The sequence below is a fragment of the Eurosta solidaginis genome, chromosome 4 (genome assembly GCF_040869045.1).
Source record: "Eurosta solidaginis isolate ZX-2024a chromosome 4, ASM4086904v1, whole genome shotgun sequence".
NCBI classification, from domain to species: Eukaryota; Metazoa; Arthropoda; class Insecta; order Diptera; family Tephritidae; genus Eurosta; species Eurosta solidaginis.
Window position 1 is genome coordinate 236938103 of NC_090322.1, and position 17836 is coordinate 236955938.

General features: G+C 40.7%; 1 protein-coding gene across 1 annotated transcript in view; it reads left to right on the forward strand.

Annotated features, from left to right (window-relative positions):
- Positions 1–480: 480 nt before the first annotated feature.
- The window catches only part of LOC137251100 (cytokine receptor-like), a 72823-nt gene continuing 55467 nt past the window's right edge, over positions 481–17836 (forward strand). Inside the window, exon 1 of the mRNA XM_067785089.1 lies at positions 481–842. Coding sequence (XP_067641190.1) covers positions 838–842 — 5 coding nt within the window. The 5' untranslated portion in view covers positions 481–837. The remainder of the gene's footprint in view (positions 843–17836) is intronic.

The window sequence follows — 17836 nt, forward strand, 5'->3', positions numbered from 1 at the left end:
AAATTTTTGTGTGTTGTAAAAAATGTGTTCTATGTTTTGGTTCCATTTTGAGTTTGCCATCTGATCAATTTCCCACTCATTCAAAGTATCTTGGCAAGATTTCTAGAATGTTTATAAAATAATTAAAATGAAATGTCAAATATTTACAAGAATAGAGTTGCTGTGCCTAAATAGAATACGCAACTCCGAAAGATAAATTTCCCATAACGAGTAATAAAACTATTTGTGTGTAAACAACGTGTAAAGAAACTCTTAGCAACCCATTAACGACTGGGATTGACCAAGCACATATCTCGTGCTGTCTACCAGAAAGCATGTGGGGAATTATGTAACACGCTAGGATCAATCCAGAAATTTTGAAAAAAGAAAAAACCTCCAAAAGTATCTGAGTGGCATCACTATCTCCTAAGCGATAGCCAATTCAAGCGATAAAATAATCGTAACTTCTCACACAACAAATACGATCGCTAATCATCGGTATTGTTTTTTTATTTTGTGCGGCACGGCGAAGTTCAATGATTATTGAAGGTTTATGTGAATTTAATATATTTTTATATACAATTAAAATATTGCAAATGATAAAAAGAAGAATTGAGACAAGTGGGCTAAAGTTTTGATGTCACAAAGTAATATAAACTGCTGCTCTAATCTGGCTAGCGTCATAATGGCGGCGGCGTCGCTATCTATGTTGAGCCCTTAAAATTCCTACCTGTGATATCATTTTTCTTCTATCAGAAACGCACATACTATTGATCCAACAAGGGATTGTGGATATTTCTTTATCTATTTACTTTCCGAAGAACTTTAAAATCCATCACCGGGAAATAAATTACTGCAATGAAGTGAGTCCTTTTGCACACATCTTTCTACATATGTATCTACTTTTAATTATATTTGTACCACATTAAATACATTTACTGCTAACAAATAGAGTGCAAGGCTAATTAATATACATACATACATAGATATGACCATGTGTAGATGGCAAATATCAAAGTACATTCTGTAGCATATTATGTATCTACTAGATATCTATCTACGTGTGCATATAGAGCAAAACCTATTGTTATTGTTAGGGTCAATGTAATGCGCAAAATTTATTTCTGGATTCGAAAGGAATATGCAAAGTGCTACATTTATAGAAAGGAATGGTTCTCTTTTGTCATTTTGTGAATAAATAATAATATATTTTGCTAGATAATTGTAACAAATATTTATCTTTACTATTCGTAGGTTGTATATATGTACAACTGCGGTCAAAACAATAGCAGCATGATTTACTATGTATAACATAAATGTGGGTAAAAGTCTAGTTGAGGGGTCGACTGTTAATACGCTACCAAAAATATCGAGAGAGGTGTCAAAAGACGCGTATTAGCCTCGACAACAATAATCCGAAGGCGGAAAATAAAAATTTTGTCTGTCCGGAGATATTTGCAGTTGAAGTTGTGATTTTCATATGGTTGTTGTAATGTTGTAGTACCCACAAAAAAAAAATTTTGAACATAAGTGTTTTGCGCGTTTTACTTTTGGTCTCGAAACCTGTGTTGGACCCACCCAGGGTAATTTTTTATGGTAATTTTTTACTTTAGCTCACAACTGCTAAAACTCTTCCAAAAATATCGGGAGAGCTGTCAAAAGACGCGTCGTGATCCCAGGACCACGAATCAGAAAGAGGAAATTAAAAATTAAATTTTTGTGAAAAGATATTTCCAAAAAACCGAAAATGGCCCCCGAGCGCTCCGTAAATGGGGGGAGGGGTCCATAGTATTTTTGCGCAGAACACCTTTCTGTATTGGCGGCTGTTTGAGCGACTGTCGTAGTCGCCAACAGCCAACCCTTCTATTTAATAGAAATTAGGCTTAAGGAAACCTAAACCTGAATTTACCTGAATTTTATATTGAATTTATTGATATATGTACCTTTTACGTATAAGTACGCATTCTGAATTATTTGCACGTACAAATACGTAATATCATATATTACGTACATATTTATTAAACTTAAGAATTTGAAATGTTTGTATTTTACGCTAACACGCGAGCGTATTTCACCTCTCTGGCAACCCCAACAATGGGTTGACAGATGTGACTATGTACGTACATACATACATTTATATTATTGTTGTTGACATTTCTTTTTATTTTTTACTTATTCGAAATTTTCTCCATTCGGTGTGACACAAAAATTTGTAAAGTCTCTTTTTAAAGAAAATACATTAAAAGAAATAGTTTCACTGCATAATATTATTTATTTGATTTGGTGAGGTGATCACGGAAAATAAGCAATTATTGAAGTGAAAATCAGTATAAGAATCCTCGTTGAACATTAATAACTTTTTTTATGGTGCATAACTCTTGATGAATCTGGACTAGTAAGCTATATGCGAAGTGAAGCCCTAAGTGTTAACAGCCTTATTTGCTAGCTTGAACCAACGTTATATGCAATATCTATACGGCCGCTATAATAGTAGAAATAAAGCATAAGTTAGCTTTTACACAATTTTTAGCCGAACCCGCTGCAGACCAACTGAACGCCATATTATCCAGCTCAGGAGCCACCGCCACCAACTTCAACCGCCTGCAACATCCAAGCGCCATATCACAACCACCATCATCGCCACCACAGCTACATCCCACAGCAGAAATAAAAGCAGGTAAATTTTGTACTTCCAGCTCCCTAAACAGTGGTCCTTCGACGCCACTAGGGAAACCAGCGCAGGAAAAACAAAAAATACCCATTTGCCAAAAAACCGTGAGTATTAAATGACATTTGAATACACCCTAAACACGGAAAAATATACATAAAAGAGAAAAATCAAGGCAATTTTCATTTTCGAGGATTAGAATTTCCCGCCAATAATCCTCATTTCCCGCCAAATTTTCTCAAGTTCCCACTAAAATTGCACATACCATTTCGTATATATATATATATATATATACATATAGCAATAACCCCATATTGCAAAACTCAGTACGGTATATGTGCAAAGCAAAATAAGAAAAACTCAGTAGTTAGCTACAGTGGGCACACTTGCTAAAAGCACCCCTTATATTTTAATGCGACAAATCTCTTAATAATTTAAAATTTCCTCATTTTAAATTAAAATATCTCTTGTCGTTAATTAAATATATTGCACAACCTCTGCTAACTTCTGATTTATCCCCATTGAATTAAAAAAAAAAAAAAAAACGCAAGCAAATTTTCTCGGTTTCCTCATTTGCGTATACAAGAAAGCGACATAAGCGGTGAAACAAAATCTCATACAGTGGTACAAGAGTGGTTCAGTGCGTACACTAGCGTTTGAAAAATATATCTCTCTTGTGTAAAGCTAAAAAATTTTCCCGAGTAATTTAGTATTTCACTCTGTATCCCCATTTATACAGTCCACAAAAATATCGATAGTGAAAATCTTAAAAAATAATTACCCATATTTACATATATATATATTTGTATTTTTCCCACGTATATTTAACCCTCACGCATATATACATATTAAATACAGTGCACCGCGGCACAGTGGTCAACTTTGTCTCGTCATACCCTCAAATTTCAAATTAATTAAAACCTCTTTACTTCGGAAATTTGTCCCCCTCTCCCTATTAGGTTTTACACATACTCAAACCCCTCAAATAAATTTAACTAAAAAACTTTTTTTGGTTTTGAAAAGTATTCTCTCTTGCTATTTAACGTGAATATTTAAACGTAACTCCCTCACATAGTTAAAAGCAAATACTCTCTCTTCAAAAAAAAAAAAAAAAGTTTTCTCTCTGAAGTTAAATTTTTTGTTAATTCTCAACTCTAAGCGACATAAAACAAAGCTTAAAAATGAGTGACGATGAAACCAAAAAAGGTGGCTCCAAAACTCAAGGAGTTAAAAAATTTAAAATCTCGTCTGCCCCCAAAAAATTTACATCCGAAACGGACAATTTTTTGGAATATTGTGCTCGGATTAGGTCGACGTCGCTCCAAGACAACACGGAGTCCTCACTCAAAATAAAAAACGCCAATATAGACAAATTTTGGAATAGAGTCCAAACAGTCTTCGATAAGATTGTCGAAACCCCAGATCAGGACCTGCCCGAAGATTTTCCAACATCTGCTAATAGCATATACAGGTCCTGTCTCATAGCATACGAAGACACAAAAGCCCAGATAGAAGACCAGCTTCACTTGCTTAAACAAGCAAATGCCCCCGCTCCCCCTACCGTCACACCAGCTCCATCTGACAACTCCGGTATTTCGCTAAAAATCCCTCCCTGCGATACCGAAATATTTTATGGTGGTTATGAAAAATGGCCCTCATTTCGTGACATGTTCACAGCCGTTTATATTAACCACCCGAAACTCTCCCAAGCGCAAAAATTGTATCACCTCAGATACAAAACCCAAGGAAAGGCAGCTCAAATAGTCAACCAATTTCCCTTGACTGACGACAACTTTGCCTTAGCGTGGGAAGCCCTAAAGGCCCGATACGAGAACAGACGAGTTCTCGTAGATAACCAAATACGGGCCCTGATGAACTTAAAAACTATCACTACCGAAAACAGTGAAGACATTCAAAGGTTGCAATCGTCGGTAAATAATTGCCTTCAAATTCTCGCCACGCAACAAGTCTCCACAGATAACTGGGACCCCATACTTATTTATCTGGTTACCTCTAAACTCCCAGAAAATACAGTCACGTTGTGGGAGCAATCTCTAACCTCAAGAAGAGAACTTCCCAACTGGTCCCAAATGGACCAGTTCCTCACAACGCGATACGAAGTGGTAGAAAGAGTTGATCAATGGCGCCCAAGTAAAAGTAAATTCACTCCTCCTCAAACTAGGCCGCCATTTAAACCCCAACAGTCGCATCCCTTTCAAAATAGATCGACCTCCCACACCCAATCTCATATGACAGAGCAGCGAACAATGTACAAGTGCGCTATGTGTAAAACCTCATCTCACCCCCTTATAAGTTGCTTCAAATTTAAGAAGCTGTCGACCTCTGATCGCAGAAGGTTTGTGAGAGAAAACAATATGTGTTTCAATTGCCTCTCTCAGTCACACATATTGAAAGACTGTTCCAGTACTCAAACTTGCAATCAATGTCAAGATCGGCACAACTCAGTTCTTCACGAAGACACATCTCAAGTGCCGAAAAGACAACCCTCACGATTGCAAAGGACAGCCTCACAAGCCACCACAACGAATTCCACAGTCTCACCCGGTAATACTCCCGATCAAGCCAATGCTCTGGATGAAAGCCCTTCATGCTCGCAGAAAAGCCAAGTGCAATCGTTTTATTCCGAAAACGATTGTGAAATAATTTTACCCACGGCTATCGTTCCCGTAGAGCATAAAGGAGAAATTTTTAAACTACGAGCTCTTGTGGATCAGGGATCTGAACGAACCTTTATCTCTACCAGAGCCCAAGATAGACTCAAACTCCCATTCAAACCCTCTAGATTTGAAATATCAGGGATGGGCGGCAAGGTAGTTCAGACCTCAAACAAATTGTGCTCTCTGACTTTGGTATCCCCCGATTTCAAAACCAGAATAAGTGCAGAGGCAATAGTATTACCCCGGCTAACAAAAATGCTCCCCTCGCTTAAGCTCACTAGCGAGCTTCAAGCAAAATGGGCACACCTCAACCTCGCAGACTCGAACTGTCACTCCCCCTCGCAAATAGATCTCGTCCTAGGCAGTGATGTAATACCGCAAATCATCCAAAATGGCGTTGAGAAACTTTCCCCCCATCTTCTAGCGCAGAAAACCATTTTTGGATGGATTCTGAGCGGTAGAGCTCCTGTGTTGGTAAACGCTTTCTGCATGCAAGTGTCAGAAGTGTCGAACGAAGATCTTCACTCGCTATTGCGTAAATTCTGGGAATTGGAGGAAGTTCCCACCAAACCCCAAATAATCCCAGAAGACGAGTTTTGCGAAAATTTCTATGCAGCCACAACCTCACGCGATGATAACGGTCGTTATATCGTAAGGCTGCCGTTTAAACCCAGCTTCCCAGAGTCAATCTCATTATCCCACTCTCGGTCTTCAGCTCTAAGCCAGTTTCTTGGAATGGAGAGAAGTCTGCAGAAGAAAGGGGATTTAAAGACTCAATATGATAGTGTTCTAGAAGAATACCTCACCCTCGATCATATGGAGGAAACCGGCTCCTATGAAAAATTTGACGGAGGAAAATGCCTCTCATTTTATCTTCCTCATCACGCAGTTGTCAAACCCGAGAAAAAGACATCAAAGGTGCGGGTCGTGTTTAACGCCTCAAAGAAGTCGGCATCTGGACATGCGCTCAACGACGTTCTGTATACCGGCCCTACCCTCCAGCCCGATCTGATGCTTCTGATTCTCAAGTGGCGTACCTACCAATTTGTTTTTAACGGAGACGTAGAAAAAATGTATCGTCAAATCATAATGCATGAAGACGACAGAGACTATCAGAGGATAGTCTTTCGCTCATCTCCGAGCGACCCCATAAAAGACTATCGTCTGAAAACAGTCACATTTGGTGTGAACTGTGCCCCCTACCTCGCCATACGTACTCTTCACCAACTGGCCAAAGATGTAAAGGAAACTTTCCCCAAAGCCGTCCCTGTTTTGACGAAAGAAACATATGTAGATGACATTCTCTCTGGCAGCCATGAAATTCTCTCTGCTGAAACATCTCTCTCCCAAGTCATCCAAGTGTTAGCGTCAGCAGGATTTCCATTACGGAAAATAACGGCCAATCACCCCAGTATAATAAAAAACATCAAAGAAGAGGACTTGCTAGATACCAATCTTTTGGAATTCGAGAAAGCAAGCAACACCAAAACTCTCGGCATACAGTGGAACGCTCTGACCGACACGTTTTCGTATACAGTGGACTCAATACCCCTCTCGTCCGCTAATACAAAACGACAAATTCTCTCCTCGGTCGCAAAACTTTTTGACCCCGCAGGGTGGCTTACGCCGATTATGATTCAGGCCAAGATTTTACTCCAAGAGCTATGGATAGACGGAACTGGCTGGGACGAACCAGTGAAGCCCCTCCGCTTCATTAAATGGACGCAGTTCGCAAAAAATTTACCCAACATCTCAGAGATAAAGCTACCTCGATGGGTTGACTATATGCCGAACCAGCATGTTGAACTGCATGGTTTCTGCGATGCGTTAGAAAAGGCATATTGCGCCACTATATATCTACGAACAATCCACGGTGCCACCACTTCGTCCCACCTTCTGGTCGCTAAAGGCAAGGTTGCCCCTCTTCGCACTACCAGTCTTCCAAGACTAGAACTATGTGCAGCTCTACTCCTTGCCCGACTAATCGCCGTCGTACAATCCCATCTCGAGCTCTCTCTTACAAATCTTTACATGTGGTCTGACTCGGAAATTGTGTTAGCATGGCTCGAAAAGCCTCCCCACGCTTGGAAAACTTTCGTATCCAATCGAACAGCTGAAATTATGGATCTCGTCGGAAGCGCCTCCTGGAAGCATGTAGGCAGTCGCGACAATCCAGCAGACATGGGCACTAGAGGATGCAAACCCATGGACTTGGCAAATTCTTCGCTGTGGTGGAATGGCCCTGCGTGGCTGACCCAGCCCCCCGAAGCTTGGCCAAACCCATCTACCCGCAGCATCAACCCGCCTGAAATGCGCCGAGTCGAAGCACTATACTCAGCTGAAGATGACCCCGATGTATTGGATCGATTTTCCTCATTTCCTCGCGCCCTCAGGGTCATGGCATATGCCTTCAGGTTCATTAATAATCTCAAGGACCGAATTCGAGGCATTAAACCCGCTTACACTCCCTCTCTGTATCATGAAGATCTCCGCAAAACGAAAAATAAACTTGTGACGTTAACGCAAACCCGATATTTTCCTCGCGAAAGAGCATGCTTGGAAAATGCAAAACCCATTGATAAAAGAAGCTCTCTACTAACCCTCAACCCATACCTCGATGAAAACGGGCTCCTCAGGGTTCATGGTAGACTAGCTCATTCGACGTTGACTTACAATGAAAAACATCCCGTTATTATCCCAGAAAAATCAAGATTCGCTGTCCTCTATATACAGTACCTCCATGAACTTCTTCTCCATGCCGAAATACGTCTCATGCAGCAATGCCTCAGACAGGATCTCTATATTCCACGACTTAAACCACTCATAAAGAGATGCATACATCAGTGCAAAACTTGTACCCTCCACAAGCAGCAAATGCGATCGCAAATCATGGCGGCTTTGCCCCCGGAACGATGCACATATGCTCCGCCTTTCACCACTACCGGTGTCGACTTTGCGGGGCCTTTTCAAATAAAAGCCTCCTTGCTAAGGTCTCACACCTTACTGAAAGGCTACGTGGCCGTTTTTGTCTGTTTCGTGACAAAAGCTGTCCACCTTGAGCTGTGCTCGGACCTAACAACAAATGCCTTTCTCGCAGCATTCGCTCGCTTCGTCGGACGTCGTGGATATCCTGCCACAGTGATGAGTGACAACGGCAAAACGTTTATTGGAGCTAAAAGAGCGACGGAAAAAGAGTTCGTTGACTTCATGAAAACTGCCTCTCAAGAAGTAATCGCAAAATACTCTCCCCAGGGCATTAATTGGAAATTCATTCCACCCGGAGCTCCCCACATGGGCGGCTTGTGGGAGTCTGCAGTGAAGAGTTTCAAACTGCACTTCAAGAGGACTGCAGGAACCCACAAGTTCACATTTGAAGAATTTACCACCCTCTTGGTAAGAATTGAAGCCGTATTAAACTCTCGTCCTATCTCACCTTTATCCCAAGATCCCACAGAGTTTACCGCGCTGACCCCCGGCCACTTTCTCCGAGGTAGCCCCCTCCTCGCTATCCCTGAAGTGGATCACGCGGATTTATCTCTTATAAACCGATGGGATAGGGTAAAAAGCTTACATCATCAATTCAGCAAAAGGTGGAAGGAAGACTACCTAAAGGATCTCCAGAAAAGGCAGAAGTGGAAAAATCCACAACCCCAACCCAAGGTCGGTGAGTGTGTCTGCATTCACGACGACTCACTTCCCCCGACTGAATGGCGCCTTGGACGTATTGAAAAAGTATATCCCGGACCTGACGGCCATATACGTGTTGTTGACGTTCGTACTCAAACCGGCACCCTCACACGACCACTTGTCAAGCTCTGTTTCCTCCCTCAGATTGAAAGCCCACCCTCTCGGGCAAACCCGGAGAATTCGTAGCTACTCTCAAACCACCTCTGACCACTCTTACCACATCACCGTCTCCAATATGTCGTATTTTGCAACATAATGCCAGCTGAAATCCCCTGTATCAGTATTTCTCTCCACTAAAATACTTTTACAACTGTAATTACAGATCGCTATGGATCGTGCAAATCAGTCGTCGTCACGAAGACCAGTGCGGTCGGAGATCGTTGCTCCCAACCGCGCCAATGAATCACGCAGCTCGACACTTATAACGGATTACCGACGGTGCCGCATATGCACCCGTCAGCACGCTCTTCGGAACTGCGTCATATTCAAAAAAATGAAACCACCCCAGAGATGGATGCTTGCACGAGCCCATGAGTTTTGCCTGAATTGCTTGGCATTATCTCACATCACCAGCGAGTGCAGCTCATACGACAGATGCCGGATCTGTGGAGCGCGACATCACTCCCTACTCCATCGGCGGGACGCTACCCCAAGCGCCCAGCGCGCCATCCAGGCACCCCGGCCTGGCAGATCCGCCGTACCGGCACCCCCTGCCGCCACCGGGCAACCCCGTTCTCGCCCGGGAAACCACATTCCCTCAGCAGCACCCAGCATCGCACGACGCACCATTCGATGCACCGCACAAGGGCTGCAAACCGCCAACGCTAGAGGAAGAGTGTCCCAAATCCTCGTTCGAGATGCATTGCGGACCCTTAAGGAGCTACAGGAGGCTCTAGCCGCTGAACGCGCCTAGGGCGGGGATGATGTTTGAGCGACTGTCGTAGTCGCCAACAGCCAACCCTTCTATTTAATAGAAATTAGGCTTAAGGAAACCTAAACCTGAATTTACCTGAATTTTATATTGAATTTATTGATATATGTACCTTTTACGTATAAGTACGCATTCTGAATTATTTGCACGTACAAATACGTAATATCATATATTACGCACATATTTATTAAACTTAAGAATTTGAAATGTTTGTATTTTACGCTAACACGCGAGCGTATTTCACCTCTCTAGCAACCCCAACAATGGGTTGACAGATGTGACTATGTACGTACATACATACATTTATATTATTGTTGTTGACATTTCTTTTTATTTTTTACTTATTCGAAATTTTCTCCATTCGGTGTGACACAAAAATTTGTAAAGTCTCTTTTTAAAGAAAATACATTAAAAGAAATAGTTTCACTGCATAATATTATTTATTTGATTTGGTGAGGTGATCACGGAAAATAAGCAATTATTGAAGTGAAAATCAGTATAAGAATCCTCGTTGAACATTAATAACTTTTTTTATGGTGCATAACTCTTGATGAATCTGGACTAGTAAGCTATATGCGAAGTGAAGCCCTAAGTGTTAACAGCCTTATTTGCTAGCTTGAACCAACGTTATATGCAATATCTATACGGCCGCTATAATAGTAGAAATAAAGCATAAGTTAGCTTTTACACAATTTTTAGCCGAACCCGCTGCAGACCAACTGAACGCCATATTATCCAGCTCAGGAGCCACCGCCACCAACTTCAACCGCCTGCAACATCCAAGCGCCATATCACAACCACCATCATCGCCACCACAGCTACATCCCACAGCAGAAATAAAAGCAGGTAAATTTTGTACTTCCAGCTCCCTAAACAGCGGCCTTCGGCCGCGCTTATTAAAAATTACCCTGGGTGGGTCCAACACCAGTTTGGCGACCAAAACTATTCGCGCAAAACACTTTTACCCACAGTTTTTCTTGTGGGTACAACAAAATTATCAAAATTACAACAACCACATGCAAATTTTCAATTTTATTTGCAAATATCTCCGAAAAGAAAGTTTTCAATTTCCGCTTTCGGATTCGTGATCCTGGGTCCAAAGCGCGTCTTTTGGCAGCTCCCAATATTTTTGGACGAGTTTTAGCAGTTGTGAGCTAAAGTAAAGAATTACCTTTTTTATAAGCACGGCCGAAGGCCGCCAATGCAGAAAGGTGTTCTGCGCAAAAATACTATGGATCCCACCCCCGGTTTCGGAGGAATCGGCGGGTCGGTTTTTCGTTAATATCTTTTTAACGAGTTAAAATTTTAATTTTCCCCCTTCGGATTATTAATACTGATGTCAAGAGGCGTCGTTTGACACCTCTCGATATTTTTGGACGCTTATTAGCAGTCGACCCCTCAACTAGACCATTACCAAATTTTGAACTTCTCCAAAAATTTGCCTTGCGACAAAGGTTTTTGTAATTCGCACTTTTCCTCACCTCAGTACAGTGTTTATTGCGTCCCAGTTCATTTTGGCTGCAATACAAAAACTTACTCAACAAACCTAAGCGGGCTTAACACACTAACGCTTCCCGATGAACAGCTATTAATTTGACCGATTGCTCTTGAAGCTAGACTATTAAGATAGTTGTTTATTAAAGTAGCATAAGCCCCGTTGAAGAAGTTACAACGCAGTTGTTGTGAGCACTCACAAAGTAGACGTATTTGATAATTATCAGAAAAATTTAAGTAGGTTTTCGCCTTGACATAGATACATATTTACATGTTCCTTATACCTATTATTGTTTTTATTTATATTAGTTTACGGTGTTTCAATCGTTACAGACTAGATAACAATTTTAACTTTAAATAACTTAATTAACTTATTGTTTTCTAAATGAGGTATAAAGGCTTTGTGGAGTAGCAAAAAATTAAAAACTTACGGACTATATACATACATATGTATATACATATGTATGTAGATAGACATCTATGTATATGGTAGGCATAATTCAATTTGAGAAGATATCAGTGAGTATTGTGTAAAAAGAGGTTTTTGTATGTAAAGGTGCTTTAGAGGCATAGATGGTGCGGGCACAATCCATATAAAATATATCTGTTACACAGGGGTCTATTAGGAGTATGAAAACGGGTCTCCTCGAGAGCAGAGTGAACGAAAGAATAGTTCTTTTACATTGAAGTAACTGTAGACCAGAGACGCCTTCAAGAGCTTCGCAATTCGTCGGAAATACAAACCTACATGTCATATGAGCGCACCGGGTTGGGGGCTTAGAATATACCGCGTAAGGTATGCCTCTGTTGTTGTTGTAGCGATAAGGTTACTCCCCGAAGGCTTTGGGGAGTGTTATCGATGTGATGGTCCTTTGCCGGATACAGATCCGATACGCTCCGGTAACACAGCATCATTAAGGTTCTAGCTCGACCATCTCGGGAACGATTTATATGGCCACATTAAACCTTCAGGCCATCCCTCTCTCCCCTCCCCCAAGTTTCATGAGTAGCTTGGGGTCGCCAGAGCCTCGTCTGTTAGTGAAATGGGATTCGCCGCGGATAGGTGTGGTTGACAATTGGATTTGGAGAAGCTATATATTGCGCTGGCAACCTGAAGGGTTACGCTACACAGCCCCATGAATCTGGTATTTTAGTCGCCTCTTACGACAGGCCTATCTACCGCGGGTATATTCTGACCCCATATCCCGCTGGGATAGGTATGCCTGTCGTAAGAGGTGACTAAAATACACAAATGATTCAAGGGGTTGTGTATCTCAAACCTTTTCACTGTCAGCGCAGTTTATAGCTTCAACTCAATTGTCAACCCCACCTATCGACGGCGAATCCTGCTTTTTTAGCGGCCGAGGCTCTGTCAACTTCAACTTCTCCATCGAACTAGGTGTTGGAGGGTGGAATTGCACAGAAGCTTCAATGCGGTTATTTTAAATCGCTACCAAGATGGTCGGGCTTATGCCTTAATGGTTCTTGTTACCGGAACGTACCGGGATCTATTTCCGACTAAGGGCCTTCAACATCGATAACACTCCCCAAAACTTTCGTAATGTGTCTTTATCGCTACAACAACAACAAGAACAACATCCATTCGTAAGTTCTATCATCAAATTTTTTTCACCATTCTCTGCTAGCGTTGGCCACCGCTGCTGTAGATCTATAAGTGTGCACCTCGCATTATATGATTGAATCGGTTTTTTGCATGTTCAAGCCTCAATATATGGCACTTATGACACGGTCTCCAACTAAAGCAAGTTACAATTTAAGGGTATAGGGATCCGTGATCGAATTAAATTTTTTAACCGCACTAGCACTGAAATGGTGACTCAGATTAAGGTAATACGTGAAATTGTGACTACGTGTACTTAGATGACTCATTATGTATTATTAGATTAGATTAGATTATTTATTTATTACGGCCAGAAGCCTAATTCGTAAATTTGAAAATATTACAGTGTTTTATCTTATAGCTAAGGTTTTACAATATTCATATAATTTTGTTTTAAATACTGTTATTTGGTTGCAACTTTTTATACCCATAGGCAGATCATTGTAACTTTTCAGACCCTTGTAGAAAATGTTCTGTTGATCAATTTCAGTTCTAAAAAACGGCAATTTGAACTTACGTTTGCTCCTCGTATTTATGTTGTGAGTTTGCTCAACTAATGCTATATTTTTATTTAAATACTCAGATACATTTCCATGTTTGATATTAAATATGAATTTCATGGAGTGGAAAAAAAATCTTTTGTTTCACACTTAACCAGTCTAAAGTCTTCAACATGTCAGCCGTTCGTGTATCTCTAGGTTTCTGAAGAATAAATCTCATGCATCTATTTTGAAGCTTTTGGAGCTTGTCTACTTCTTTATCCGATATTATGAATAGAATGGACGGGCAGTACACGAAGTGCGGTTCTATAACTGATTTATATTATTATTATTTATTTATTATTACGGCGTTTTAAGCCTAAAACTTAGATTATTACAAATTTTTAAATACATTTTAATAATAATAGGATTTCTAGCGTTTGGGGTGTCGGAATGCATGAGATTCCGATCAGCACGGGAACTGGTGGTCCCAACGGGCGAGTCTTGGAGTCATATCATTGGGAGGTTGGAAGGACGTGTTCTCAATCCTGCCCTACTCCAAGACGTATGATTACCCAGTTTTATTATTTATGCTGTCGGAATGCATTTGATACCGGTCAACCCAAAAGCTAGCAGCTCAGCAGAATAAGCCACTGTTGTTGTTGTAGCAATGCTCGCCCCACCTAATAGCCGCGACCGATCACAAATTGTCATCAATATCCTCTAACGGGAGTCCAAGGAAACTTGCCGTTTCAACAGGGGTGGACCATAAGGAAAGGGGTGTTAGAGGCGTTGGTTCCACATTACAATTGAAGAGATGGTTGGTGTCATGTGGGGACACGTTGCAAGCGAGGCATACATTTTGTATGTCGGGGTTGATTCTGGATAGGTAAGAGTTTAACCTGTTACAGTATCCAGAACGAAGTTGAGCAAGAGTGACACGCGTTTCCCTGGGGAGTATGCGTTCTTTTTCCGCAAGTTTTGGATAATTTTCGTTAAGCACTGGATTCACCGGGCAATTCCCGGCATAAAGGTTCGACGCCTGTTTATGGAGTTCACCAAGGACCTGCTTGTGTTTTTTCACTTCATACGGCTGGGTTCTCAGGTGCCGTATTTCCTCAAAATGCTTACGGAGATGACTCCTTAAGCCCCTAGGCGGTGCTGGTTCATCAATCAGATGTCTGTTGGGATGCCCAGGTTTCTGGGGAGTATTCTCGCCTCATTATGCAGATGGTGTTCTGGGGACATAAGAAGACAGCCCGTGGCGATTCTGAGAGCAGTATTTTGGCAGGCCTGTTGTTGTTGTTGTTGTAGCGATTAGGTTACTCCCCGAATTGGCAGGCCTGTAGTTTCTTCCAGTGGGTGATTTTTAGGCTTGGCGACCATATGGGTGACGCGTAGCACGTAATCGGCTGGCTAATTGCTTTGTATGTAGTCATGAGCGTTTCTTTATCTTTTCCCCAAGTACTGCCAGCGAGGGATTTGAGGATTTTGTTACGGCTCTGAATTCTCGGAACAATTGCGGCTGCGTGCTGACCAAAATTTAGACCCTGATCAAACGTCACACCCAAGATTTTGGGGTGTAGGACAGTCGGTAGCGTAGTGCCATCGACGTGGATGTTCAAAATGGTCGACATTTGGGGCGTCCATGTTGTAAATAAGGTCGCGGAAGATTTAGTCGGTGATAATGCCAGGTTTCGCGAGGCGAAAAAACTGGAGAGATCAGGGTGGTAGCCGTTTATTTTATTGCATAGCGCATCGATCTTTGGGCCTGGGCCTGTGGCCATTATTGTGCAGTCATCGGCGTAGGAAACGATTGTGACTCCTTCCGGTGGTGAAGGTAGCTTAGATATGTAGAAATTAAACAAAAGTGGGGATAGGACACCACCCTGTGGCACCCCTTGTTTAATTCTCCTTGGTTTTGATGCTTCGTTTCTAAATTGCACCGATGCCTGCCGACCACCCAGATAATTTGCGGTCCACCTTTTAAGACATGGGGGAAGGGTAGACCCTTCCAGGTCCTGCAGCAACGAGCCATGGATGAAGAATAAGCCACTCTTATCGGACGGTTGGAAAGGACGTATTTTCAATCCTCCCTGTACCAGCTTTTATGTAAACATAATTAATTATAATATATCATTGTTGTAGGAATATACGTGATTCACATGAATACTCCAACTGTTTGTCTGGGACGATATTTTCAGGAATTCTTTCCTAATTTTTTTGCGAGCAATATATGTATTTGACCTGATGCATAAGGTTCCTCTGTGTCTATTTGGATTGCCGTGTACGCTCAAGGATCAGTAACATGAAATACAGATACAAAATATGTTATCTTATTGGAAGGGTTTTGCAATATTCTACTAAACTTTTTTTGAAGGTGTTTAAGTTTTCACAATTTTTAACATGATTAGGTAGTTCATTAAAACATTTCAGGCCTTTGTAAAATATATTTTGCTTGTCCATTTCTGTTTTGAGAAGAGGTAATCTAAAATTATTATTTTCCCTGATTATGTAAGAATGGGTTTCATTCACATACACGAGTTTTTCACTTAGGTAGGCTGGTAATTTACCATGCTTGATATAAAATACAAATTTCATACTATGGTAAAATATCAACTGTTTCACGCTCAGCCAGTTTAGTGCATCAAGCATACTCTTTATGGAAGTGTCGTACCTCACTTTCAATATAAATCTCATAGCTTTGTTTTGCATAATTTGTAACCTGTCTACTTGTGTTTCATTGGCAATAAAGAATATTGTAGGGCAATATAAGAAGTGCGGTTCTATGATGGATCTATAAAATTTCAACTTATATTTCTTACTAATAAGTTTACACGATCTCTTCCAAAATCCAATTTTTTTGCCCATTTTGGCAACAATATAATCAATATGATCTGTAAACCTCAGTTTATTGTCAATCAGGATCCCTAAGTACTTAAATATTTTGACATCCTCAATGCTCGTATTCATTATTTTTAGATCAAAATTAAGTGATTCTCTATTGGTCGTCCTAGATAAAACCATGAACTTAGTTTTGTTAACGTTAAGCTTGAGTTTATTAGTGCAAAGCCATCTATACAATGAGTACACATCTTCTTGCATTTTGCTCCTTGCTATTGAAATGTCCGTTTCATTTACTTCAAGTAGCGCATCATCTGCAAACAACCTGACTTTACTATATTTCAGTGCTGATGATATGTCGTTTATGTAAATGTTGAACAGGATTAGTGCTAATACCGACCCTTGTGGTAAACCTATGTCCACTTGTGCCTCGGATGAGACTACTGACTCGATGGTTGTTCTTTGTTTCCGGTCTGATAAGAAGCTTCTGAACCACTGCAATTCATTTTCCCTAATACCAATTTTTTGTAGTTTATCGAGCATTATATTCCTATCAATTGTTTCGAACGCTCTTTTCAGGTCAATGAAAACTGCTACTATATGTTTTTTTAGGCTCAGCTCTTCCTTCCAGCTAGATATGACGTAATTTAACGCCGTCTCGCAAGAGTGCCTTTCTCGGAAACCGGATTGTTCCTTTATAAGGATTTTATTATTTTCTAAGTAATTAAGCAGTTAATTTTTTTTACAATTTCCAGAATTTTTTCTATGTTCGGCAATGTATTTATCGGCCTTAGTTCTTCTGCCATTATTGAATCTTTTACTTTCCTAATTGGTACTATTGTCGAAATTTTCCACATGTCTGGCACTATTCCAGTAGTCATGGATTTGTTTATAGCGGTTGCATAGAAGAAACCCATGTACGATACCGAATCTTTAATTACGCCTTCTGAAAGTATAACATCCTCAACCGTAATTTCTTCGAATTTTAAACATGACATAGTTGTAAATTGGAAGTCGTTCTGACTCTGAACAACTTCAATTTCCCTGTTTATATCAACAATGCTATCTATAAAGAAGGAGTTCAATGCTTCAGCAATATCGCGGGGTGTATCATATGTCACACCTTTTACGATCACCGTCAATATCTTTTCTTTTGGCCCCGTTAAGTTTACAGCATGCTGTAAGATGACCATCGTGGTCATCTTTATTCTTGCGTCGTAGTTGACGCAGGTTATCGCCCAAACGCTTTAACGCAACTTAAGTAAGGCACACAATACTAATTGCGTAGACTTCTCGCACATACACTGCTTCTAATACCAAAACAAGAAACTGATGAACTTTACTTTTTAAATATAGTCTTTTTAAAATTTATTTGTTGAATATAAAAATGTTCACAAACTTAGAAAATTTAATATATATGTATATATATATATATGTGAGCTGCTGGAAACTTTT